The 25,646-nt window shown below is 53.7% G+C and overlaps 2 protein-coding genes across 2 annotated transcripts in view; both read right to left on the reverse strand.

Annotated features, from left to right (window-relative positions):
- The window catches only part of LOC120394975 (maestro heat-like repeat-containing protein family member 7), a 174,197-nt gene that overhangs the window by 128,918 nt on the left and 19,633 nt on the right, over positions 1-25,646 (reverse strand). The gene's annotated exons all lie outside the window — the stretch shown is intronic.
- The window catches only part of LOC120394974 (maestro heat-like repeat-containing protein family member 7), a 132,213-nt gene continuing 112,961 nt past the window's right edge, over positions 6,395-25,646 (reverse strand). Inside the window, exons 17-23 of the mRNA XM_039519142.1 lie at positions 13,989-14,129; positions 12,033-12,209; positions 9,396-9,551; positions 8,461-8,562; positions 8,088-8,190; positions 7,583-7,642; positions 6,395-6,579 (exon numbers count right to left, since the gene is read on the reverse strand). Coding sequence (XP_039375076.1) covers positions 6,395-6,579; positions 7,583-7,642; positions 8,088-8,190; positions 8,461-8,562; positions 9,396-9,551; positions 12,033-12,209; positions 13,989-14,129 — 924 coding nt within the window. The remainder of the gene's footprint in view (positions 6,580-7,582; positions 7,643-8,087; positions 8,191-8,460; positions 8,563-9,395; positions 9,552-12,032; positions 12,210-13,988; positions 14,130-25,646) is intronic.

The following is a 25,646-nucleotide window of genomic DNA, read 5'->3' on the forward strand; positions in this document are numbered from 1 at the left end:
GTAGCCCCGCCCCTTCCGGTGTCCGGGGCTCAACCCTCCCAGGGAGGAGGAGCCACACCGGCCCGTTACAGAGTAGTTAACCATTTGATAGCTTTCATCACCTAACAGTTTTTGGCAGGTTTCCACACCCCATCCCCATTTCTGGCGCCGTCAGCCCCTTTGACCATGCCCCTTGCTACGATACTTCCGGGGGTACCTTGGTTCAGGGGACAATTAGCTCAGTGTTAATGGCCCTAGCCTGCAGTCAGGCCAAGTAACGGTAGAGAGTCTGTTTGCCCGGGGCCCTCAATCAGGGCAGGGCATCAATCAAGAAAGGGCTCTGGCCTACAGTCAGGCAGGCAGAGCAGCAGGAGGTTCATTTGCCTGGCCCTTGATCAGGGTAGGGCAGCAGTCAAGTAGGGGGGCTCTGGCCTACAGTCCGGCAGAGCTGTCACAGTCTAGGGGAGGTTAGCTCTCTGGTGGGAGAGTCAGCACAACCGTCTGGCATCCGGATTCAGGCGGGTGCCAGACCAATTCAGGCCTCCTGACAACCAGGTGGGGAGGCTGCCACTCCTGACGTTGGGGTGGTAGGGGTAGAGGAACCCAGGCCCTCTCGTTCCACTGTGTCCCAGCTCAGGGCCCTAACAGCGGTGGAGTGGTCCGCCACTGGGTCAGCAGGGAAAGTCCAACCATAACACGCTGGCTGGCTTGTAGTCAATAATACATCTGAACCCAGTTCAGCTTCCCTGGGCTCCTTCCTACACGCCAATTCCATGTGTGCATGGGTTCCAGGGTTGTTGTTCGCTTTGGACCATGAAAAAGTTCAAGGAGCTGAGATTAGAGAAAAATCACATCAAATGTAAAAGCGCGTAAAGCCAATAGGGTTATCTATCTATCTATCTATCTATCTATCTATCTATCTATCTATCTATCACCACATCTATCTAGCTAGCTATCCCGAGAGGCGGAGATAACCATGCTGGCGGCTGTGAGCCTCTTTTCCCAGAGGCAGCCACAAGGGTAAGTTCTCTCTCCCCCGTGTCCCCTCCCTGCAGCTTTCTATACTGTCCTTCTCTCACTAACCAAAAACGATCTCTTGCTGTTTTCTATACTCTCCCTCTCTCAAGCCTGGTCTACACTAGTCATTTATTTCGGAATTAGCCGAGTTAATTTGGAGAAAAAAAAATCATTCCTTCCACATGACCAAACTGGTTTCTTCGATTTAAAGGGCTCTTTAATCCAATTTCTGTATTTCACCTTGGCAAGTAGAGTAGCGCTTAAATTGAGATCGCAATCCCGGATTAAAAGTAGTGTGGATGCAATTCGAAGTTATTGGCTTCCGGGAAGTATCCCAGAATGTTTCCTTGTGACTGCTGTGGACAACACTCTCAACTCTGATGCACTAGCCAGGTGGGCAGGAAAAGCCCCAGGAACTTTTGAATTTCATTTCCTGTTTGGTCACCAGCAGCACAGGTGACCAGCAGCACAGTCCACTATCATAGGCAATCATGCAGAGAGCACCATCACAAGAGACCACGCAGTCGGATTCGCAGATGAGCTCCAGAATGGTCCGAATGGGATTTACTGGATTTCATCGAATGTTGGGGAGAAAAATCTGTTATGGCAGAACTACGTTAAAAAGAAAAGAACGCAAATATGTACGCTAAAGTCTCCAGGGCCATGACGGAAAGAGGCTACTCCAGGGACACAGAGCAGTGTTGTACAAAAATCAGGAGCTCAGGCAAGCGTGCCAAAATGCCAGGGAGGCAAATGGGCGCTGTGGGTCACAGCCGCGCATACATGCCGCTTCTACCGTGAGCTGCATGCAGTTATGGGGGTGACGACACCACTACCCCACCACTGTCCGTGGATATCTCCAAGGAGGAAGTTGAACGGAGCGAGGAGGATGAGTTATTGGAGGACGAAGAGGAGGAGGAGGAGGACAGTGCACAGGCGGCAAGTGGGGAATCCATTTTCATCCCTAGCCAGGAACTATTCTTAATGCAGGAGCCAATAGCCCCCACCCCCACTCCCATGATCCTGGAGAAGGTACTTCTGGCGAGTGAGCCTGATCGGAGCCATGCGGTGGCGGGGTGGGGAAAACACAGCCACGTTGGGCTGTTTGCGTTTAGTTTAAAGGGCTCATCCCTGCTCAGAGCCTCATCGGAGCCACGCAGTGGGTGCGAGTCTGTGTGTGTGTGTGTGTGTGTGTGTGTTGTGTGAAGCAATCATCCCAGAGAGCCTGCAGGACCTCATTTTATACTGCAAACCTACCAGGCATTGCTTGCTATGAGAAAGGGGGCCCAGCAGTTTGAAAGTATTGAAATGAATGCGGAAGAAACAGAACCCCACGTGCCCCTAGGGCTTACCATGGCTGGCTGCAAGCTGAATTCTGTTGCCCGGCTGTGTGTGATGTGCTGTGTACTATGAATTGCCTGTTTCACTGAGAAACAGTGTGTCCTTTGTTCTCTGAAATGTATCTTTTAAAATACTACTCTTCCTTTTTCTCCTCCTGCAGGTGCAAATGTTTCAACGCAGCCCCAATCTACTCCATCCAAGAGGCTGGTCCAGATTAGAAGGCAGAAAAAAGGAACTTGGGACGACATATTCGCCGAGCTCATGCAGTCCTCCAGCACTGATAGGGCCCCGCTGAATGCGTGGTGGTAAACAATTGCGCAGTCACGTAATGCATTACAGGAACACGAAGAGAGGAGGGACGCGCGCAATGAGAGCAGGCAGGACACTATGGTCGAGCTCATGGGGGAGCAAACTGACATGCTGCCCTGTATGGTGGATCTAATGCAGGAAAGGCAGAAAGATCACAGATTGCCGCTGCTGCCCCTGTATAACTGCCCTCTCTCCTCCCCAAGTTCCATAGCCTCCTCACCCAGACGCCCAAGAACACGACGGGGGAGGCTAAGGGGACTCCACACTCAACCCCAGAGGCTCACCCAAGCAGCAGAAAGTTGGCATATGTGAGCTTTTGATTTGGGTTCTGGACTTCTCCTTCCCTTCTTCTCCACCCCATAACCCAACCCCTCCTCCCCATTTACCTTCTGATTTCTCTCCATGTGTTGTGCACTGAAGACTAATGAATGGTATTTAAACAATTGTGACTTTATTTCCTTTCATATATATAGGGGGCGGGTAACTTCAAGATAAACAAACACAAGTGTCACACTGTACCCTGGCCAATCATGAAACTGTCTTTCAAAGCTTCTCTGATGCACAGCGCACCCTGCTGTGCTCTTCTAATCGCCTTGTTCTCTGGCTGTGCGAAATTGGCCACCAGGCGAGTTGCCTCAACCTCCCATTCCGCCATAAACGTCTCCCCCTTACTCTCACAGATATTGTGGAGCACACAACAAGCAGCAATTACAATTGGAGTATTGGTTGTGCTGAGATCTAACCAAGTCAGTAAACTGCGCCAGCGCTCTTTCAAACGTCCAAAAGCACATTCGACCACCATCCTGCATTTGCTTAGCCTATAGTTGAACTGCTCCTTACTACTGTCCAGGGTGCCTGTGTACGACTTCATGAGCCATGGCATTAAGAGGTAGGCTGGGTCCCCCAGGATAACTATAGGCATTTCCACATCCCCAACAGTAATTTTCTGGTCTGGGAAGTAAGTCCCTTCCTGCAGCTGTTCCAACAGACCAGAGTTCCTGAAGATCTGGCGTCATGCACTTTCCCGGCCATCCCACCTTGATGTCAGTGAAATGTCCTTTGTGATCCACCAGTGCTTGCAGCACCATGGAAACGTACCCCTTACAGTTTACATATTGGCCGCTCCGGTGTGCCAGGGCCAAGATAGGGATATGCGTTCTGTCTATCGCCCCACTGCAGTTAGGGAACCCCAGCGCATTAAAGCCATCCACAATGGTCTGCACATTTTCCAAAGTCACTACCCTTGATAGCAGCTGGTCAATGATTGCATTGGCTACTTGTAGCACAGCAGCCCCTACGGTAGATTTGCCCACTCCAAACTGATTCCTGACTGACTGGTAGCTGTTGGGCATTGCAAGCTTCCACAGTGCTACGCCACGCACTTCTCAACTGTGAGGCTGCTCTCATTTTGCTGTCTTTGTGCTTCAGGGCAGGGGACAGCAAGTCACAAAGTTCCTGAAAGTGGTCCTACGCATCTGAAAGTTTCACAGCCACTGGGAATCATCCCAGATCTGCAAAACTATGTGGTCCCATCAGTCTGTGCTTGTTTCCTGGGCCCAAAATTGGCCTTCCACGGCATGAACCTGGCCCAACACCACCATGATCTCCCAATCGCTGCATGCTGTGCTTCTAGGAACAGAGGTGTCCATGTCCTCATCAGTACAGTAATCGCGCTGTCGCTACCTCGCCCATTTTGCAGAAACTTCACATATTGCTGGATAATGCGTGAGGTATTTACAATGGTCAAGACTGCAGCAGAGATCTGAGTGGGCTACATACTTGCCGCGCTATGGTGCCTGCATGGGTAATCCTGGAAAAATGGCATGAAACGTAGGAGAGCTGTTCGGTTCAAGATGGCTGATAAAAGGCGGGAAATGGTTTCCTTCTGTAGCTTTCACTGGAGCCCAGCACTGACAACATGGAGAAATTTGCTACTGATGCAAGAATGGGAGAGCAGAGTTTGCAGCGGAAGCTGTGCTGCTCGATTGTGATGGCTGAACAACGGCGGGAAATGGTAAGGATCTTTCTCTCTTTTGCACAGCTCTGTTTTCTGCTTATTAACAAAAAGGGATCTTTCTCTCTCTTGCTGTTTTCTGTACTTTACACAGCCCTATGTCACTGACACAGAATCTCTCGCTAATTATTCTGCCATGTGAGTTCTTTCACCCGACCTTCTCAACCTTCCTTTATATTTCCTATTCTATTTAATTAGCCTTTGGTTTTTTAAATTGAGTTCAATTTTTTTTACTCTCATAATTTTTTAGTCCCAACAAAAATAACCTTTTACTACGTTCTTACAAACTCCTCTCTCTTGTTGCTTTCTCTAGTTTCCCCTCTTTCTTCTATTTAAGATAACCTTTCTTTCCTTTTTCCTCTAAGCCTAAGCAATCTTTCTTTTTTTAAAACTCCTTTTCTTTAAGGCCTCTGTAGCGAGAGGGCATAGTCTCCTGCCCTGACAGACAGGGAGGGATCCGTGAACGCCCCCCTGGTGGGTAGAACGGGGACTTGCATGGCCTCCCCGCTGGAAGCAGAGGGTGGGACAGGAAGCGGAACTATAAAGGCTGGTCCTCCAGCTCAGTCGGGAGGGCTGCCTGAGGAGCAGGGCGTCTCTTCCCCGTTGCGTGAGCCCAGACCTAACGGAGACCGCTCTCTGACAGAGACCCAGAGGTGCTGACAAAGCTGCCAGGCGCCAGGATCTCCGAGGAGCTGGGGGCTGCCACTAGCTGTCTATCCCAGCGAAGCGAACAACAACCCTGGAACCCATGTACACACGGAATGGGTGTGTAGGATGGAGCCATGGGAAGCAGAATTAGGTTTGGCTGTGTTATTGACTACAAGCCAGCCAGCGTGTTGCGGCTGGACTTTCCCCGCTGACCCAGTGGCGGACAACTCCACCGCTGTTAGGGTCCTGGGCTGGGGCGCAGTGGAATGGGAGGACCTGAGTTCCTCTGCCCCTACCACCTCAACGTCAGGAGTGGCAGCCTCCCCTGGTTGTCAGGAGGCCTGAATTGGTCTGGCACCCGCCTGAATCCAGATGCCAGAGGTTGTCCTGACATTCCCACCAGAGAGCTAACCTCCCTAGACTGTGACAGCTTTGCCGGACTGTAGGCCAGAGCCCCCTACTTGACTGCTGCCCTACCTGATCAAGGGCCAGGCAAATGGACCTCCTGCTGCTCTGCCTGCCTGACTGTAGGCCAGAGCCCCTTCTCGACTGACGCCCTGCCTGATTGAGGGCCCGGGCAAACAGACTCTCTACCATTACTTGGCCTGACTGCAGGCTAGAGCCATTAACACTGAGCTAATTTTCCCTGAACCACCGTACCGGAAGTATCATAGCAAGGTGTGGTCTCCCACCCAGATGGACGGACGGTGGGGGCTGGGGGGACTGCAAACCCTTTACAGCCTCTCTTTCTACTCATTCATACTTTTTCTCTAAATATGTCAAAACACAAGCACACAACCTTCCCCCGGCCAAACACAGAAAAATAATACAAAATAAATTTTCAAAATGGCCAACGGCATCAAAAACGTACATGACTGGAAATGGGGACGGAGGCAGGATGTAAATGCAACACGGTGCATGGAAACCTGTCAAAAGTACATGATGATGAAAGCTATCGAGCAGTTAACTACTCACATGGCTGGGCAGGGCAGGCAGCCAATTGGGAAGAAGCCGTGTGTTCCACCTTGCTCCAGGTGGGCTCTGATGCACCAAGCCCCAGAGAAGGGAGGCTTGCTTTTCCCAGAGCTAGGGCAGCTGGGCAGCTTCAATGAGCGGGCTATCCTCAGTGCACATTGTTGTTATCCTATGGACCAATGTCCATAGGCCGCAGCAAACTGGAGGCTGGTTCTTGAAGGCCTCCAGGATGAAAATAGTCTGAGAAGCCAGGCATCGGACTGAGGACTTGCTGTCCTGCTGCAAGCCTTTGAGGTCTAAGATTGAAAGGAAGGAAATGGAGGTCAGAGCCATGGCACTCTGGAGAGCCCTGGCAGGCCAAGCCAGCTCTGTACCTCTCGGCCCACGACAAGGAGGCAGCAGGCCAGGTGGCAGGAGGCAGGGGACTAGCGGGAACAACCAGCAACCCTCACTCAACATCCCCGCCGCCTCCACAGCTGGGGGAGCCTCCAGACACAGGCAAGAAGTCCCAATGAACCCCATTCACTCACTATTTCTAGGACTGCCTCATCCCTGCAGTATCTGAGAGCCTCATCCCTGCCTGTATTTACCCTCCCCCTTCCCCCCACAATGCACAGATGGGCACTTAGGCCTAGAGAGGGGGAGAGTCACAAAGGGGGCTTGGGCATTGTTAGCGCCGCCTAACTTCAGGTGCCCTGCTGCCCTCCAGGAAATGCCGAGGAGGAGCTCAGCCATTCTTTAGCTCCGGTTGGGAGGCCCAGCTGTGAATCTGCTCTGGGAGTGAGGAGTCTGAGCTATGTCACCCACCCTTCCCTTTTCCCGAACAAATGTGGTGGAGATGCTGCTCTGCCCTGTGCTGCCCAGGGGTCTGGACACGCAGCAGGGAGGTAGGTGACCGGACGTCACTTCAGCCTCATTTGGAGCAGTGGCTTGACCCCAGGTGTCCCACGTGGAGGTGACTGCTCCAAACACTGGGCTAGTGAGTGCAAGGGGGGAGGCAGCACCCCACTTTGGCTGTGTTTGGGGGGGCAATCATCTGCGAAGGCCAGCCAGCTAAGGCCCAGTTTGGGGATCTACCAGGCCGCAGCTCTGAGGTCAGGGCTAAGTGCCTGGGCACATGCCAACCAGCAGACACGACAGGGTGAGGGGCCAGCTGATCAGGGGGTTGGGGATTTACATTTTGCATCCCCTTGTGGCTCTCGCCTGTGACCACGTTGCTGGCATCGGAGATTGAACCCACCCTGCAGCCCTGGGCCATTCATCCCCCTAGTGCTCAGTACTCAAAGCGGGACCACTCACTCTTGCAGATGGCGTTCAACTTGTTCTGGCTCCCCTGGTCCAGCTGCCGGGCAGTGAGCCCTACACACACAAACAGCTCATCACATCACCGCCTCCCCAGCGAGGGTGTTAAAGAGCCTGTCACCCTCCAAGCACCGCGGCTTTCCCCCGCCCCTCACTGGCCAGGACACGCTCCTGAATCCCCAGGGGAAAGGGCGAGTCCCCAGAGATGGCTACAGGGCTGGTTGCCAAAGGAGAGCACAGCGCCTTGAAGGTCCACTCCCAAGAGCCCACGGTGGGGTGGGGGCGGAGAATGAGGACTGCATGAGGAGCAGTGGGCTTAGAGGGCTCCTATCAGCCGATCAGGGCAGTTTGGGGTGAGCTTGCTCCTGTGGGTTTCTGACACCCCTTCGCCTTCATTAGGGAATCAGGAGCCCAGGGTCACTTCGCTGCTGGCAGGGACTGAGGAGAGCCTGGGACCAGATCCAGCCCCTCTGCTAAAGGGACCCCTCTGCTCTGTGGTTACCTAGGAACCTGATGGCTGCTTCCCTAACTGGAGTCTGTGGGTTCTGCAGGAAGGCCATGGTCTGGCACAGGAAGTCATCAGCTCTCCCATTGTAGCGCCTCACCTAGGAGCCAGAACAAGGGAGAACAAGATTATTAAAGGCCTTTCCGTCCCACAGGCCAGCTTCCAGGTGTGTGGAGCGCACGTCCTGTTTTTGCCCCTCCTTCCTGTGCTGGGAGGATCATGCAGAGGGACCACACCCAGGGCCAGGTGTGGTCCCGCGGCTGGGGCTCAGTGTGGGCACAGAGCCAGGCAATCGGGGGTGCCCTATCCACTGATTCCTCCACTTCTGCCAGCGAGGGCTGTGCAGTGAATGGCCAGAGGGCTCCCTCACCAGGCAGTCACAGATTCGCCAGGTTTCCTTGTGCTGGATGAGGCCACTGAGCTGGTGCCACCTCAGGAATTGGGCGGCACTGCTGAGGGTGTCCCAACACACCTGCAAAACAAGAGGGCCGGGCGAGCCGGACACAGTACCAGGACCTGGAAGCCACTCGCCTAGATACCGGAGGCCAGGGAGGCCGTGCGTGCTGAGCAGCTTCCCTGCCCTGGCTGCTCACGGAAGGGCGGCGGTGTGGCTAAGGCAATGGCTGGAGACCTGACTCAATTCCCAGCTCTCCCTGCAGGAACTCAGGCAAGTTGCTTAGGCCCAGGGCTGCAAAGGGATTTAGGTGCCTAATGCCCACGGGGGTTCAATATTTTTGAGGCTGCGCCTCAGTTCCCCACCTCATGGGGTGAATTCATTAGTGCTGGTGGCATTTGTGTCCCAAGTGATGGGGGCCATGAGCACTAGCATGTGCAGAGGCATGGGGGGGGAGGGGCTTGGGCATGTCATGGCTAGTACGGGCTGTCCGGGCCGCTTGGCTAAGGGCACATTGGGTCCTGTGTACCATCTGGAGGCTGAGTAGCCCTGCTCCTGGTAGGGATATGGCCAGGGTTGTGCTCTTCCCACAAGCACAGCCAGGAGTGTCACGGAGGCCAGTGGCTGTAGGAGTGGGAGGCGACCACTCGCCCCACCCAATCTCTCAGCCTGGCTGCAGGGGTGTTGAGCTCAGAGGATGCAGAGAAGACTCAGCAGTTGGGTGGGGTTCCATGGTCATGGCACTACTGGACTCAACATTCAAGTGATTTTGAGTGCCTGATTGTCACAGCTCTGAGCACCTGCCCTCTACCGGCCAGACCCTTTAAAGGGGGGTGTCACATGTTGCCCCCCCCCAAACAAATGGTCGCTCTGTAACTATCTCAGCTGCAGACTCCAATTCGTGGCCTCACCTGGGACACGTTGGGACGCTCATCATGAACAAGGAGGAGCAGTGGGACCAGGCTCTGGAGCACATACTCCTTCATCTCACTCCGGTTGGGCCACCTTACAAGCTCCAGCAGGTCTTTAAAAAGGGTGATGGAGAGCACCCGGAGCTTGCTGGTCACCTGCAAGAGATGAGATAGGGAGGAGGAGACACTGTGACAGTCATTCTCATCCAGCAGGGCAAGTGCACACTGTGCCAGAGATGTCTGCCCTGCAGTGGTATTGGTAACTCACCCCAGCCATACAGCCACAACTGGGGCCAGAGTCTCATGGGCATAGCGCCATTGAAGGCAATAGAGATGCAGATTTCCACCAGCTGAGGGCTGGCCTGGTAACTTCTTGGCCAGGGAGGCAGTAAGCTGGGGTGAGACTGCCCCTAGGCTCTCACAGCCAGCTCTGGGTGCACTGACATCAGCACCCGCCTGTGTCAGCCAAGGAAACATTCAGGATGGAGCAGTGTCAGGACAGGGGCGGCAGAGAGGGAGCGATGAGGAAAGATTCAAAGAGCGAAGGGGGGGTGTAGTTTGTCCACCCACTTTGCAGGCCCAGCTCACACTGGTGTTGACCCACAGCAGCCCTCTAGCCGGGCCAAGGGGGCCAGGCATAGGGGGCAAATTTCTACATTGGTGTTTGTTTGGGCCATGCTCAGGGACCTGGGGTGAATTTAACTAGGGCCAAGGGGTGGTAAATGTGCAGGAGCTCCCAGATAGGGGGCCTTGGAAGCCATGACTGGAAGCCACCCAGCCTCCAGGGGTTTGGGGTGGGGTGAGGGGTCAGCTCAGAACAGCTGGGCAGGCTCTGTACAAAACACATGGGAGGGGTATGGGGGCATCAGGGCTGCACTGCAGTGGGCACAGGCAGATGTTGAACTGCCACCTCTCTGGTCTTCCCTCCAGTTGTTGAGGCCTGTTTGCCTTTCCCTGGTGATGGGTGTAGTAAGTGCAGGCCATGATAAAGGCCCAGTATGAGGCCTGAGGCCTGAACTAAAGTAATGAACAAGACTTTGCTAATATAAAGTCAAGTTAAGCTGTGAGCCAGAGGCAGGCCCTGCTCACAGAAGCTGGCAAGGAAAGGGCTGATACATATCTAAAAGGTACTGAACATTCACAAACTTGCACATTCCACACAGATAACAAAGAACAGGCTGGCCCATCCCAATGACAGGGGCAAAAGGGTAAAATGATGGATAGAGTTGTTTTGATCGAACCAACATGTACAAGGTAGAAGGGGCACCTAAATACATAGAAAGGTTGTACCGTGCTCGTGGAGGTTGTACCTCATCGTCAGGTGTGATGTGTAACTTGTTTGTGTCTGTGTATAAGAATGCATCCTGGGGCGGTGCCTTTGTCCGGCCGAGGGCAGTGGAAAGTCCGCCAATGAGCCGGGTCCATTGCCAGAGGCACTTTCTCTTAGTATGCCCTGAATTAGGCTAAGAAACCTACAGGGAACTGCAATTGTGTCCGAGTGCAATAAACCTAGCCGACGTGGCTTTGCATCTTACTGGACTCTGTGGTTGTTGGGGGTTCTCGTCGGGTCTGCTGTGTCAGCTATCTGTAGAGCTGGGGTAGCACACCGAGGAACACACGCGCATGCCAGTGATATCAACAAGGAGAAAGCAGAGCACCACACCGGTAGCACTCTGACAACACACTTCTGACAACAATGGGCGTTGTGTTCATTAACACTATTTGGATATAACCCCTGCCCCATAAAGAACCTGTTCTGTTCCCCGGGCCTGAGAGGGTTTGGTTTAAAGGGCTCGCCCAGGGCGAGATCCTGCATCCTTGGTCCAGGCTGCCCTGTCCCTTTGGCCAGCTGGGGATCCAGGAGACCCTGGGAACAGCTTTAGCCAGGCCTGTGCCACTACTAAATAAAGAGCGGCAGGGTCCCAGCAGAATTCGGGAGGGCTGAGAGTAGGATTTACCGTTATGAGAGCTGGGGAGTCCCTCCAGGAGCCCCCACTGGGGCATTACCCCGGAAGGCAGTCACGGATGGGCCCCTTTCTCCTGCCCGCTTGCTGGATCTCGCCACCCAGTGTGGGACTGAACATCAGTCTGGTGAATGCGCCGGCGGGGGCTAGTTTGTGGGTACAAAAGATCTGTGGTGAACTTTCCCCTCGTTTGGCGCTGCCCTGCCATGAGAGCGAAGGGGAGAGGAAAGGCGGTAGCTGCAGAACCTACAGACAGAGCCATTTCCTTATGGCGCTGACAGGCCAGCTGTAGGATTCCTGGCCAGGGAAAGGAGGGCAGATTTTCACCAAAGTACCATCACTTGTCACCCTGGAAGCCAGCAGAGCATTGCAGCACCCTGTGCTGCAGAGGCCCCTCGCTGCATGCAGGCTCAGGAATGCACGTCCTTCCCCAAGGGGAGCCTCGTCCCCAGGCTGCCCTCATCCTTGTCAGTAGGCCTGCGGGACACCAGGGTTCCCATCCTTTCTGCCATGTGCTCTCATGGAGAGTGAGAGGAAGGCGGGAATGGGCTCATGATTTATGACAATCCGTTTTCTGGCTAGGACCATAGCACAGGCCCTGCTAGCCCACCCCCTAGCCCCCATTCACATGTCCGCAGTTTGATGGGATCTCCTGTGAGCTGCCAGGCCTTACATCATCAAACAATGGCAGGAGTTGCTCAGCCACTTGCACAGCCGCGCAGCTGGCGCTCTGCCTGTCCATGCCGGCGAGGAGGTGTTTCAGCACGGCGATGGCCTTGTGGATGAGGGCTCTGTCTACCTCCTGGAGTCGCTCCAGGACATCTGGCAGCAGACGCTGGAGTTTCCCCACCTGTGTGAAACAAGGAGCTGCTTTACGAAACACCCTCCAGTGACCCAACAAGCCATTTCCAAAACAATGTCTGCCTCCTGCAGACAGAGGCATGGGAGCTAGGGGTGCTGGGGGTGCTGCAGCACTCCCAGGTTTTACGCAGGACTCTGCTCCTGGCCCCACACACAGGGTCCCAGCTGCCGGCCCTGCGCCAACCCCCAGCTATGGCCCCAGCCTTGGGGCCCGTGCCCCCGCCCGCCCCCGCCCCGGCCGCCGGGAGCCCGGGCCCAGCGCCGGACCAAAGCGCGAGTGGTGGAGGGTGTGTGGACAGGGAGTAAGGGGGTGCAGCACCTCCACTATAAAAAGTCTTCCAGCGCCCCTGCCTCCAGAGACATATTACAGCCTCAAAGCCTTTGCACAGCCAGCTAAGATCACGGGCAGTGGGTCTGGCAACCTGCAACATAAGCAGCTGCTTCCTTGTACCCCAGATCTCAGGGGATGGTTTTTATTAGCAGATATCATCCGTGGGAAGTTCTCTACACAACACGTTGACCCCAAATAAATCAAGTGTATTATTGTTCAAATAGCACCTCGAGGCCTGTCTGCAATAAGGGCTTGTGCTGGGGGCTTTCCAGGCACAGTCAGAGACGGTCCCTGCCCTAGAGCTTACAGGCTAGACACACGAAGGAAGGATTTCTATCCCCATTGTACAGACATGGAACTCGGGCACAGAGAGGTTACGTGACTCGCCCACAGTCACTTAGGGAGTCTGGCGGAGCCAGGAACCGAACCTGGGTTCTCCTGAATCCTGGTCCTTACAGCCCAGCCTAGGGGAGGGAGCCAATATTGCACACTAGTTCTAGGGTTAGTCTGTTACTAAAAGCCAGATTCAGTCATTTCTGTATTTGGTTTTTCAACCTTTCAAAGACAGCCCCACAAAATCTCAACCGGCATCAGGGAAAAAATAGGTCATATACAGGCTAACCGGTTCCAGAAAGGAAAATGAACCACGAGCAAGTGAAAACCAGGCTGAAGTGCATGGAACGATGGGAATGGTGTGTAACAAAGAGAATTACAGTCACGCCCTCTCCATGTCTGATCTAGTCATAGTCCGGGTTTAATAAACCGGACTGACCCCCTATTCTCAGGCGAAGTAAATTATCATTAACAAGAGTTGCCTTCAGATTGTCTCCTCTTTACCAGGCTGTCAGATCTGTGTATTTAAGCCCCAAGGACTTTCTCTGCCTTCACTATATTGTGGGTATCAAACTTGTTATGAGATCTTAGCAGCAAAAGGCCCTTCAGAGCTCTTCAGAGGAGCGAGTGCTGCGGGACAGAGCCGTGACGTCAACAGTTAAAACCTATGAGGCTTTAAAAGGGGATTTGTAGGAAAAAATGGTTCCTAATTGTAGTGAAATGGCTCTATCCAAGCGTCCCTGATCACTGGGGTCGCCAGCATTCCCTAGGGGTCTAGAGTCTGCAGCTCTGCTGCTACTCTAGTGCTAGGGTTCTTTGGATCACAGAGACCCCAGACACAATCAGGCCCAGCTGTGCCAGATGCTCCACACACCTAGAGACGCACCCTGCAGGAGCCAGGCCCTGCCCTGCAGAACAGCAGACAAAGGCCAGGCAGGGGCTTGCCCAAGGGCACCCCGCAGGTCAGTGGCAGAGCCAGGAATAGAAGCCAGGGCTCCTGACTCCAGGCCAGGGCCATACCCCCTGGGAAGGTTTCAATGACCCCAGACCTGCAGCAGCTCCCTGCGGTTCTGGGTTTATCCCCCAGCCCTCCTCCCCTCTCACCTTCTCTGGGAGACGGACCAGATTGAGGAGGCCTTTGAGCCCCAACCAGCGCACCACGGTCTGGTGGTCTCTCAGCTGCCTGCTCATCTCCTCCACGATGGCGTCTTCCAGCCCGTAGCCAAGGTCAGGGCACTGGAGGAGCTAACACACCAACAGCAAATCAAGCTAGAGAACGGGGCTGGCCTCTCGCGACTCATCTCTGCCACGGGCCCTTAGCTCCACTGGCCAAGGCCCGGCATGGGCTGCATGCAGGGCATCGCGATTGGTCACTGTGTGGGCCCCACTGAAACGCTGCTAGCGCGGCGGCCTCGAGGCTCCAGCTGAGATCAAGGCCTGCCCTGCTCCTCACTAAGGCTCAGCTGCACACGGAGCAGTGGTGTGGGGGGTGGGGTCTGCAGCCTTGTGCTCCAAAGGGTCGCCCGGTCTGCGGGGGGCAGGTGAACTGGCCATGAATGGGCTGGCGGCTGCCCGGCCTGCGCATGGCACACGGATGTCAGAGGGGGCTCGAGGGCCGAGGTCACACAAGGGACCATTCTATGGAACTGAGCCTTGGGAACAAGAGACACCTGACCCTGGGCCTTGCTCCAGCCCCATGACACCAGCTGGGACAGGTAACAATGCCCAGACTGAGTGACTCCACCCCTAGGGTTGTAGGAGCTTTCCCTGCCCCTGCTCACCCACCCACCCCCAGGGCCGTCAGGGCCACCCCTCTCCTGGCCATAGGCATGGCGGCAAGTTCCATTGGCCCATGATGCCTGGGCACCATGGGCCTCAGCCCCACCTTTCCCCCCACGTCTCCCAGGCCATTTAAAACAGCCAGGGGCCCCACCACCACTGGCAGCGCGGCAGGCGGCCTCCTGCCTGCTTGCTCCCATGGCTGCCAGCCCCTCCCTGTGGCCCCTGGGTGGGGTGGGCGCCCCTGCAGCCAGTAGGAAGCTGTGGGGCAGTGCCTCGGGTAGCAGCACATGGAGGGCCCCAGCCTGCCCTGCCTAGGAGCCCCCGACACGCGCCGCACCCTCCCCACTCCTCCCCGAGCCTGCCCCCCCACCCCTGTCCCGACCCCACTCTGGCCCCCAAACTCCTTCCCCGAGCCTGCAGCCCCTCCCTCCACACACCCCTCCTGTCCCCAAACTCCCTCCCAGAGCCTGCATCCCCACCCTCTCCTGCACTCCCACCCTCTGACCCATACCAGAGCCTGCACCCCAGGCCCCCTCCCCCACCCAAACTCCCTCCCAGAGACTTAGGCAGGGTGGGGGCAGAGGTTAGGGGGGCAGAGTTTGAGGGGCAGGTTCTGCTGAGCACCACCAAAATTTCTACAAATCTGCTGTCCCTGGCCATAGGTCAGCCCCATGCCCAGTCACCGCTGGGCCGGGCTCTTCTCACGACCCTCACCCGCTGGTGAGGCTCACCTGAATGAAGGCGCCACGGCCGGGGCGTACGCCTATCGTCGATCGCTGAGGATGGCCATCAGATGGTAGAAAATCCAGTTTCGCTCCTGGAAATTGGCGAAACCATGGCCTGGCATAGGAAACACAAACACCACATCATCAAGGTGGGCAGGACTGGTCCTCCATTTATGAATCTAACCAGGACAGGGGATCCCGGGCGACTAGTCACGCGCAGCTGGCACGGACTAGTTCCTGCTGGCTTAAAATGCCCAGCGGCTTATGTGCTAGAGACCCAAACCCTTAATCACTCGACAGGGAGCCCTTCCATGAGGCCAGCTCTGAGCACGTAGTGCTGTGGCTGCAAGAGAACTGCAGACAAAGAAGGGTGTCGGTGGGGTGGTGGTCTTCCTCATGTGCCCAGATATTGGGTGATGAGAGACAGAAGGGTGGGTGAGAGAATATCTTAGATTCACCCAAGACAAGCGCTGGAGCTTTCTGTGTTAGCTTCTCTCTCACCCACAGTCACTGGGCCAACCAAAGACATTCCCTCCCCCACCTTGTCTCTCTCATGTGCTGGGCCTGACAGGGCTACACCAGCGCTGCGGAAAGACATGGCGGAGGCTGTCTTTGCCCAGCCATGCCTGCCAGAGCCACGCAGGAGGCGGTTTCGCCAGGCAGCGCAGGGTGGAGAAGTAGCCGACTGACCCCTTGGCCAGCAGCACAGAGGCTGCGGCCTGTTCCATGCAGGCGATTGGGGCCGCGTCTCACCCAGCAGGGAAGGCAATGTGGCCGTGTCCTGGGCCAGGAGGAGCTGCTGCTGTGATCGGTTCTGGGCAGCACTCACCGGGCAAGCAGGCAGACACCTTTGTGGTGCGTGTCAGAGCTCATGAGCAGGTCCCAGCCGCCCTGCTTCATCATGAAGGTGACCTGCTCCTTGTAGCCAGCGCATAGAAGCAAAGCTTCCATGGCCTTCACCGCGAACCTGTGTGCAGGCGAGCCTCTTGTTACTGAGTGAGCCCAGGCCAGGCCCTGCCGCGTGCCTGCGGGCGCGCTGCAGAACCCAGGCTGGGTGTCGGGCTGGCGGTACCTGACGGGGCTGAGGGTGCGGCCGTGTCCTCCTGGTTATGCTCCTCTCCTGCGAAGCAGTGTGCTGCACTGTGTGGGTGGCGTGGAAGAGCAGCGCGACGTGAGCTGAGGAAGAGCTCCTTCACCTCCTGCCTGCAGGCCTGCTCCTGCAGGATCACATACAGGGCTCTTGTGGCCTGCAGCTAAGAACAGGAGACAGACATCACTGCAGGGATTTCATCCTTCACACGCTCCCAGGGCACCTAGAGGGTGGGGGTGGGCTGGGGCTAAGGCCTGGGATGCTGGGTTCAATTCCTAGCCTGTGAGACCTTGGCTAGAACCACACAAGGGACTTCGGCCCAGCGTGGCCATGCCCAGCTGCATGTGCCCTGCTGCCCAGTGGACTCACAGCCCTGGGTTAAGTGCTCCAGAGAGAGAGTCCGTATATGCTCCAGAGAGAGAGTCAGTTGGGCCAATTGTTAAAGCGGGTGAAAGGGATGGGCTGGGTAATTTCAGGCCTGTCAGCCTGACATCGATCCCAGGCAAGATAATGGAGCAGCTGGTATAAGATTCAATTAATAAAGAATTAAAGAGGATAATTTATTTAATGCAAATCAACAATTTTTCGATGAGATGACAAGTTTGGTAGATAAAGGAAATGGTATTGACATAATGTATGTAGACTTCTGTAAGGCGCTTGAGTTGGCGCTGCACTCCAGTTTGATCAGAAACCTAGAAGTTACAAAAGTAACGTGGCACACATGAATTGGATTATAAAGTGGCTGATAGGATTCAAAATGTAATTGTAAACTGGGAATCAGCATTGCACAGGTGTGTTTCCAGGATGGTCCTTGCAGGGATCGGGTCTTGGCCCTACGCGATTTAACATTTTCATCAATGACCTGGAAGAAAACCTCAAATCACTGATAAAGTTTGCAGATGACACAAGAATTGGGTGAGTGGTAAATAATGAAGAGGATAAGTCACTGATACAGAGCGATCTGAATCACTTGGTAAACTGGGGAGCAATCAAACAGTATGTGTTTTAATATGGCTCATTGTAAATGAATACATCTAGGAACAGGACGAGGGACTCTATCCTGGGAAGCAGAGACTCTGTAAAGGACTTGGGAGTCCTGGTGGATAATCAGCTCATGTGATCCTGGGATAAATAAACAGAAGAATCTAGAGTGGGAGTATTTGGCACTGGTGTGACAACTGCTGGGATCCTGGGTCCAGTTCCGGTGCCCCAATGCAAAAGAATGTTGATGAATTGCAGAGGTTCAGAGAAGAGCCATGAGAATGATTAAAGGACTAGAAACCATGTCTTATAGTGATAGGGTGACCAGACAGGACAGGGGTTGGGGGTAATAGGAGCCTATATAAGGAAAAGACCTAAAATCAGGACTGTCCCTATAAAAATCAGGACCTCTGGTGAGAGATATAGTGAGAGACTCAAGAAGCTCGATCTATTCATCTTAACAAAGAGAGGGTTGAGGGTGACTTGATTACTGTCTATAGGTATCTCCTGAAACAAATATTTAGTAATTGGCTTTTCAGTCTTGCAGAGAAAGGTCTAACATGATCCAGTGGCTGGAAGTTGAAGGTAGACATTCAGACTGGAAATAAGGCATAAACATCACAGTGAGAGTAATTAATCATTGGAAGAATTTACCCAGGGTGGTGATAGATTCTCCATCACTGACTATTTTGAACCACGATGGGATGTTTTCTTCAAAGACCTGCTCTAGGAATGATCTGGGGCAGTTCTCTGGCTTGTGTCAGGCAGGGGATCTGACTAGATGATGCAGAGGTCCCTTCTTGCCTTGAACTCTATGAAGCTAAGAGTGAGGAGCTGCCTAAACCAACCAATAGGAAATGCGGAGGAGAGGATGTGGCCTAAGCCCCACCCCTAAAGGGAATTTGGTATCTATCTCTACTTGGGAACACTTAAATAGTCATTGGAGCAGAGTTTTGACCCCAGGTCTCCCAGTTGGGCTAGAGACAGTGGTGTAGTCGAAAATATGAAGGTCCTGGAATGCCACTAAAATACTGATTTTCTTCAATATGAATTATAGAAATTCACATTTTATTTGTCTACTGAATTTCTGGTACAGTAATCCTGGGCTAAACCAGGCATGGCTGGAGACAGGCCAGCTGTCCAAAATAACAAGGTATTGGATTTTTTTTTACTTGTACACCCCATAGTAGCTATTCAATTTATTTTAAATGTTGAAATCATTGTGCTGAAATGCCATTACTGTGTATGCAATAGAATACAATAGAAATGCCATTACTGTGTCTACAATAGAATATGTAAAGATATAACTCTAGACAGAAGTGTACAGTACAGTGGTAAAACCCAATGAATGCGTAGCAAGTTTTCTTTTACTTTAGCCTATAGGCTAATGAAAATAGAAAATAAATCATGCTGCTGCACTACAGACATTACTGTATCAGGCTGAAATAATAAAAGTTTATTTTAAATGTAGCTAGTAGGCTACACAAGTAACACAAAATCCATCAAGGCATAACGGGCTGGAGTAGCAAAGGCCTGCTGGAATGCATTGATCTAATTTTTACAAATATTTCCAACAATCGTCTTTCTCCATATTGTATTTTCTGTGTCTGTGAATCAGAGGGAGAACAAGGATGTCTGAGCCAAGTTCTGGCACAGCTGAGAGGATGCCACATGGAAAATGAAGGGCCATGTAGCTTGCTAAATGTGAGTGATGACGTATGCGGAATAAGCCCCTTGCTACATTTCCATTCACAATCATAGTCATGTGGCTGAGGTATGGCTACACTTGCAGCTGTACAGCACTGGGAGTTAAAGCTGTCTTCGTACAGCTGAGTAGGGAAAGCGCTGCAGTCTGTCCACACTGACAGTTGCCAGCGCTGTTGTGGCCACATTTGCAGCATCTGCAGCGGCAGTGGGAGCAGTGCATTATGGTCAGCTATCCCAGCGTTCCAAGTGGCTGCAACGTGCTTTTCAAAAGGGGGGGTGGAGTGTGACAGGGAGCGTGGGGGAGAGAGAGAGTGGATTTTGGAGCCAACACTGTGTCAGCAGCTGCCTTGCAAGTTCCAACCCCTCCCCTAGCCCTCTCTGACTCACTGAAAGTGAACAGCACCTCTTTGTTTTTCCTCACAGACCAGATAAGCAGCCGCTCGTCGAAACGGACCCTCCTCCCTCCCCTCTATTCAAGCAAACACTAGCTGTGGGCCTTCCAAAGGGAGCCCTCTGCCTCTGCTCATTTACAGCAAACAGGAGCTGGGTTTGTTTTTGATAAGCAGCTCCCGGGCCCAGAGTTTACAACAAAACAAAGACCGGAACCTTCACTTAAAAGGGTTATGGGAAGCTTCCGGAGATCAGTCACTGCATACTAAGGTTATTCCCTGTTTACACTGGTGCCCCAGCGCAGCAGCAGCACAATACTCTTTATTCCTCTCGGGAGGTGGAGTACAAGCGGCGCTGTAGCCACGGAGATACAGCGCTGTATGTGCCTTGCCAGTGTGGACGGGAGTGAGTTACAGCGCTGTTGGTGGCTTTATTGCGCTGTAATTCTCAAGTGTGGCCAAGGCCTTAGATAAAGTGAAAAGGAGGTAGGGCAGCTGTGTAACCAATCTGGTCTGTCACTGACAGGAATTGTCAATGCCTAGCATGACTCTCTTGATTATACTGGTCAGAAGTGCCAGCTGAGCTGAAACCACTGCTCAGCTCCACGCGTGTGATTTCATGCAGCATGGCTGAAGCCTGGTCTACACTACAAAGGGGGTTCGAATTAGGGTACGCAAATTCAGCTACGTGAATAGCATAGCTGAATTGAAGTACCTAATTGAACTACTCACCCGTCCAGGCAGCGGTGGTCGAACTCCGCGGCTCCCCGTCGACTCCACCACCGCCGTTTGCACTGGTGGAGTACCGGAGTTGACTGCGGTGCTTCGGAGTTGAACTATCGCATCTAGATCAGGCGCGATAGTTCGAACTCCGAAAATCAAACTCACGCGTCGACCCAGATGGTAAGTGTAGACTAGCCCTGAGTGTGAACGTGGATTTAGGCCTTGGCTACACTTGAGAGTTACAGCACAATAAAGCCACCAACAGCGCTGTAACTCACTCCCCGTCCACACTGGCAAGGCATATACAGCGCTGTATCTCCCTGGCTACAGCGCTGCTTGTACTCCACCTCCTCGAGAGGAATAAAGTATTGCGCTGCTGCTGCTGCTGCTGCGCTGGGGCACCAGTGTAAACAGGGAATAACCTTAGTACGCAGTATCGACTCATCCACCCCCCTGTCTGGCTCAGGTTACAGCCTCAGGTACTGACCCTCACCTAAAGTCATCCCCTGCTCTCCCATCCCCCATGCAGACAGTCCCAGTAAAACTAAACACCATTTCCAGGTCAATCCATCCCTCTCCCTACAGCGTCACAGGGCTATAGATAACAAAATGAAATTCACCAAAGACAAATGTGAGGTGCTACATTTAGAGAAGAAAAAGCAAATGCACAGATACAGAATGGAGGATAACCAGCTGAGAAGGATCTGGGAGCTGTGGTGGATCACAACCTCAGCATGAGTCAGCAATGCGATGCTGTTGCAAAAAAAGCAAATGCAATTTTAAGTTGCATTAACAGAGAGGTATAGCCAGGGCTGGCTCCAGGCGCCAGCGTGCCAGCGCGCTTAGAGGCGGCAATGAGAGCCGCAGGGGCGCGCTGCCTGTCGCCGGGAGGGCAGCAGGTGGCTCGGCGGACCTCCCACAGGAGTGCCTGCGGAGGGTCCGCTGGTCCTGCGGCTCCGGTGGACCGCCCGCCGGCACGGCTGCGGGCGGTCCACTGGAGCTGCGGGACCAGTGGACCCTCCGCGGGCATGTCTGCAACAGGTCCACTGGAACCGCGGACCAGCGACCGCCAGAGCACCCCGTGGCGTGCCGCCCTGCTTGGGCGGCAAAATTACTAGAGCCGCCCCTGGGTATAGCATGCAAGTCATGGGAGGCGATAGTACCACTCTACTCAGTGCTGGTTAGGCCTCAGCTGGAGTACGGTGTCAGTTTTGGTCACCAATGTCTAGAAAGGATGTGGAGAAACTGGAAAGGATCAGAGGCGAGTGACAAAGGTGATCAGAGGATGGAACACAAGCCATAAGAAAAAAGGCTGAAGGAACTGGCTATGTTTTGTTTGGAAAGGAGGAGATTAAGGGGACTAGATAATGGTCTTCAGATACTTGGAAGGCTGCCATAAAAAGATAGAGAAAAGTTGTTCTCTCTTGCCACAGAGGGCAGGACAAGAGGCGATGAGGTCAAACTACAGCACAGCAGATATAGATTAAGCCTCAGGAAAAACTTCCTAACTGTAAGAAGAGTAGGACGATGGGAAAGATGCCTAGGAGCTTGTGGAAACTCTTTCGCTGGAGGTTTTCAGAAGGAGGCTGGAGCCATCTGTCCAGGGTGGAGTTAGAAACAAGAAGTCCTGCATTGTTGCAGGGGCTGGACAGGCTGACTTTGCGATCCCTTCTCACCCTGTGATTCTATGAGTGCTGCTGAATAGCACCAGGAGGCGTTTGGCGTGTTCCGGCTCGAATATAGCACTGGCTAAAGTCACACTCTCTCTCTCTTTGGCCCAATGACTATACCCCGTGGGAGACTGAGAGACCCCCTCAGGCCATGATGGGGACACACGGCACTCCTTCCCTTGCTGCAGGGGCTGGTACTTACGGCCAAGGGGGGGAAGCCAGCCGGTCTCTCAGAGAGCTGATACCGTCGCCGAGCCGGCTCCTGCAGCCTGCTGACCAGCTCCCCAAGGATCTTTCTTGAGGTGTTGGGCTGGGATGTCAGCATCTTCCACATCTCCGCAGCAACACTGCAAAGGGAGAGAGCCAGTGGCACCCGATCAGAGCCCTGCCAGCCTCCTGCACCCCTCGGCACTGGCACGCCTGCTGGGTCTCCCCTCACCGGCCGGCCCTTTGTTGCCCTCCTGCTCCTGCAAGGACCCGTTGGCTGGTGCAGGTTACATGGGGCCAGGTCTGAGTGTCAGCCACAGGAGGCCGAGGATGCCGTACAGGGTTTTGCAAATTGGCCTGTGTCCAGGGCAAGCCAGCCTGCAAAACCCTCCAGGAGAAGCAGCAGCTCTGCAGGGAGCAGGAGATCTCTGGAGGGTTCTGCACTCCCCTGTCTCTGGCAGCGGGACCAGTCCGGGGGACCCAGAGTGCAAGTGGTGGTAGCCGCAGCCCCGTACCTGTCACATGACCGTGAGCAGCCCAGCAGGGTTCCGACCACCTCCTCGCTGAACCGGTAGCCCAGCAGGAGAAGGGCCCTGTGCAGCTCCTGCCGGGCAAGTGGCTCGCTGATGGAGTCCAGGTGCTTATGAATGCTCCTCACAGCCTCTGACATCTGGAAGGGAAATGGGGAGTTGGGGGCCTTGGCTTCCTCGCACGGCTATTGATCTGGGGAGCCAAGGACCTGCTGCACCTGAGAGCCATCTGCCCTCCCAGAACCTCTTCACCAGCCCCAGGCCTAGAACACAGCACCAGTTCCCAGCCTATCGATTCATAGACTGCAAGGCCACTGGCGGTCATGGTGATCACCTAGACCAGGGTAGGCAACCTATGGCACGTGTGCTGAAGGTGGCACGCAAGCTGATTTTCAGTGGCACTCACACTGCCGGGGCCTGGCCACGGTCAGGAGATCTGCATTTTAATTTCATTTTAAATGAAGCTTCTTAAAAATTTTAAAAAATGTATTTACTTTATATACAACAATATTTAGTTATTTATTATAGACTTATAGAAAGAGATTTTCTACAAACATTAAAATGTATGACTGACACGTGAAACCTTAAATTAGAGTGAATAAATGAAGACTTGGCACACCACTTCTGAAAGGTTGCTGACCCCTGACCTAGACTGACCCCCTGCATTTCACAGGCCAGAGAACTGCCCCCCAATAATGCCTAGCATCCAGAGACAGAGTCTCCCACGGATGGGCTCCCCCAGCACAGTGTTCTCACTGCAGCTCTTACCCTCCACCAGCGGAGGCCGGGAACCTCCAGGATCGTACGCAGCATGTTCCTGGCCGTCACTGCGTCATGGACGCTGGAGTCTCTCATGCCGTCGATAGCAGTGAGGAGAAAGTCCATGCCTTCAGACGGCTCCAAGTACTTCCCAAAAATCTGAAACAAACTGCGCAGTGAAACCCCTTTGCTGCCCAGCGCGGATCCGGTCAGTGGCCTAGCAGCCAGGACTGGCCCGGCCAGGAGTGCAGGCAAACCCCACTCTTCCGGGACAGGCCTGGCTTACTGCACCTGGGCAGCACAGTACCCAGCCAGCAATCGGAAGCTGTCATGCATGGCAGAGGCCAGCGTGGCAGTGCCCAGGGGCACAATACTGCGCAGCACGGTTACACTGTCTAGTGCTCAGCAGGGGCTGGCGCTCATGCGCAGATGCAATGATGCCTTTTATTGCATTAATCTCTGAGAAGCTCCCAGAAACCTGACAAGGAGCTGGGATCAGTTTGGATGAGCCCCATTGCATCTTGGGATGTGTCATGTAAGGAGGCATATTGGGCTGCATTAGTAGAAGCACTGCCTGCAGATGGAGGAAGTGATTATTCCCCTCTATTCGGCACTGGTGAGGTCACACATGGAGTGTGCGTCCAGTTTTGGGCCCGCACAAGAGAAAGGATGTGGACAAATCAGAGAGAGTCCAGCAGAGGGCAATGAAAATGATGCGGGGCTGGGGCACATGACTTGATAGCAGCCTTCACTACCTGCAGGGGTTCCAAAGAGGATGGAGCTCGGCTGTTCTCAGTGGTGGCAGATGAGAGAACAAGGAGCAATGGTCTCAAGTTGCAGTGGGGGAGGTTTAGGTTGGATATTAGGAAACACTATTTCACTAGGAGGGGGTGAAGCACTGGAATGGGTTACTTAGGGAGGTGGTGGAATTTCCATCCTCAGAGGTTTTTAAGGCCTGGCTTGACAAAGCCCTGGCTGGGATGATTTAGTTGGGTTGGTCCTGCTTCGAGTAAGGGGTTGGACTAGATAATTTCCTGAGGTCTATTATTCTATGAGGTGGAGTGGGCCATAGGCAGGTCTCTGTCCCAGCTGGATGGGGTTAGTCTGTCCCTTCCCCCTGACTCCTAGGGTGTTAATTTCTGACTCCTGATAACTCTGGGCACAACAATCCCAGGAAGCACTGACTGTAGTTACCAATGTGATATTTCTGGTGTTGGTGACCCAGAAGGCTGTCTCAACTTGACTGTTCTTGAGGATCTGCCGATACTCTGCACCGAGCTTCCTCAGACTTTCAGCTGACCCAGGAGGAAACAGACAACAGGCAATATAAATCAGACCTTCGGTTAGCAAGCAGGAGTTTGCAAGGAAGTTTAGAGAGGGTGTGTGAGAGACAAGTACATCTAACAAACATACTGTAAACTCAGGCCAATAACCTGTTCCCCCATCCCTCCCCCAAACTAAACAAACTAAACCCCCTGGAAGAGTAAAAATAAACCAGGCAGAAGGGCAGCAGCAGCGTGGGGCTCTCCAGTTGATTGCACTGAATGCAGCATGTACGATTACCAGCCCTGTGGGCAGGTAGCATATGTGGGCATTTGGCCCAAGGAGCTACTGGCCATCGGAGACCAGGAGACCAGAGGGGCTGAACTGGTGGAGCCAAGGGAGACAGTGAGGTACATAGAGGAGACTTTTAGGGATGCAGTAGAGTAGTCCCACCCCCAGTCTGACAGCCTCTGTGCTGCTGAGGAGGTGAAAGTTTCGGGAAGGAGAACATCGAGCTGGGGCAGAGGGAGACGATCCCATAGTTGGGACCCACCTTCCAGATGAAGTCATGATGTCCTCTCACACTGAGGCTACCCCTCCTAAGGCGGGAATCCCACTTACAAAGAGAAGCCAGGAAATAGTAATGGGGGATTCAATCAATAGACATATAAACAGTTGGGTTTGTGATGACTGGGAGAACCGCATGGTAAATTGCCTGCCTGGTGCAAAGGTTGCAGCTATCACGAGACATCCAGACAGACTTATGTGCAGTGCTGTGGTATGTAGCCTAGCGTTTAAATCAGCCTCTGTATGAGATAGCTAATGTGAGTGAATTTTAAAAAAGTCTCCAGATGTGATCCCTGGTAAGCCTGACTTCAGTACCAGGCAAATTGTTGAAACTATAGGAAAGAACAGAATTATCAGACACGGCGGTGA

Source organism: Mauremys reevesii, unplaced genomic scaffold (assembly GCF_016161935.1).
Source record: "Mauremys reevesii isolate NIE-2019 unplaced genomic scaffold, ASM1616193v1 Contig86, whole genome shotgun sequence".
NCBI lineage: Eukaryota > Metazoa > Chordata > Testudines > Geoemydidae > Mauremys > Mauremys reevesii.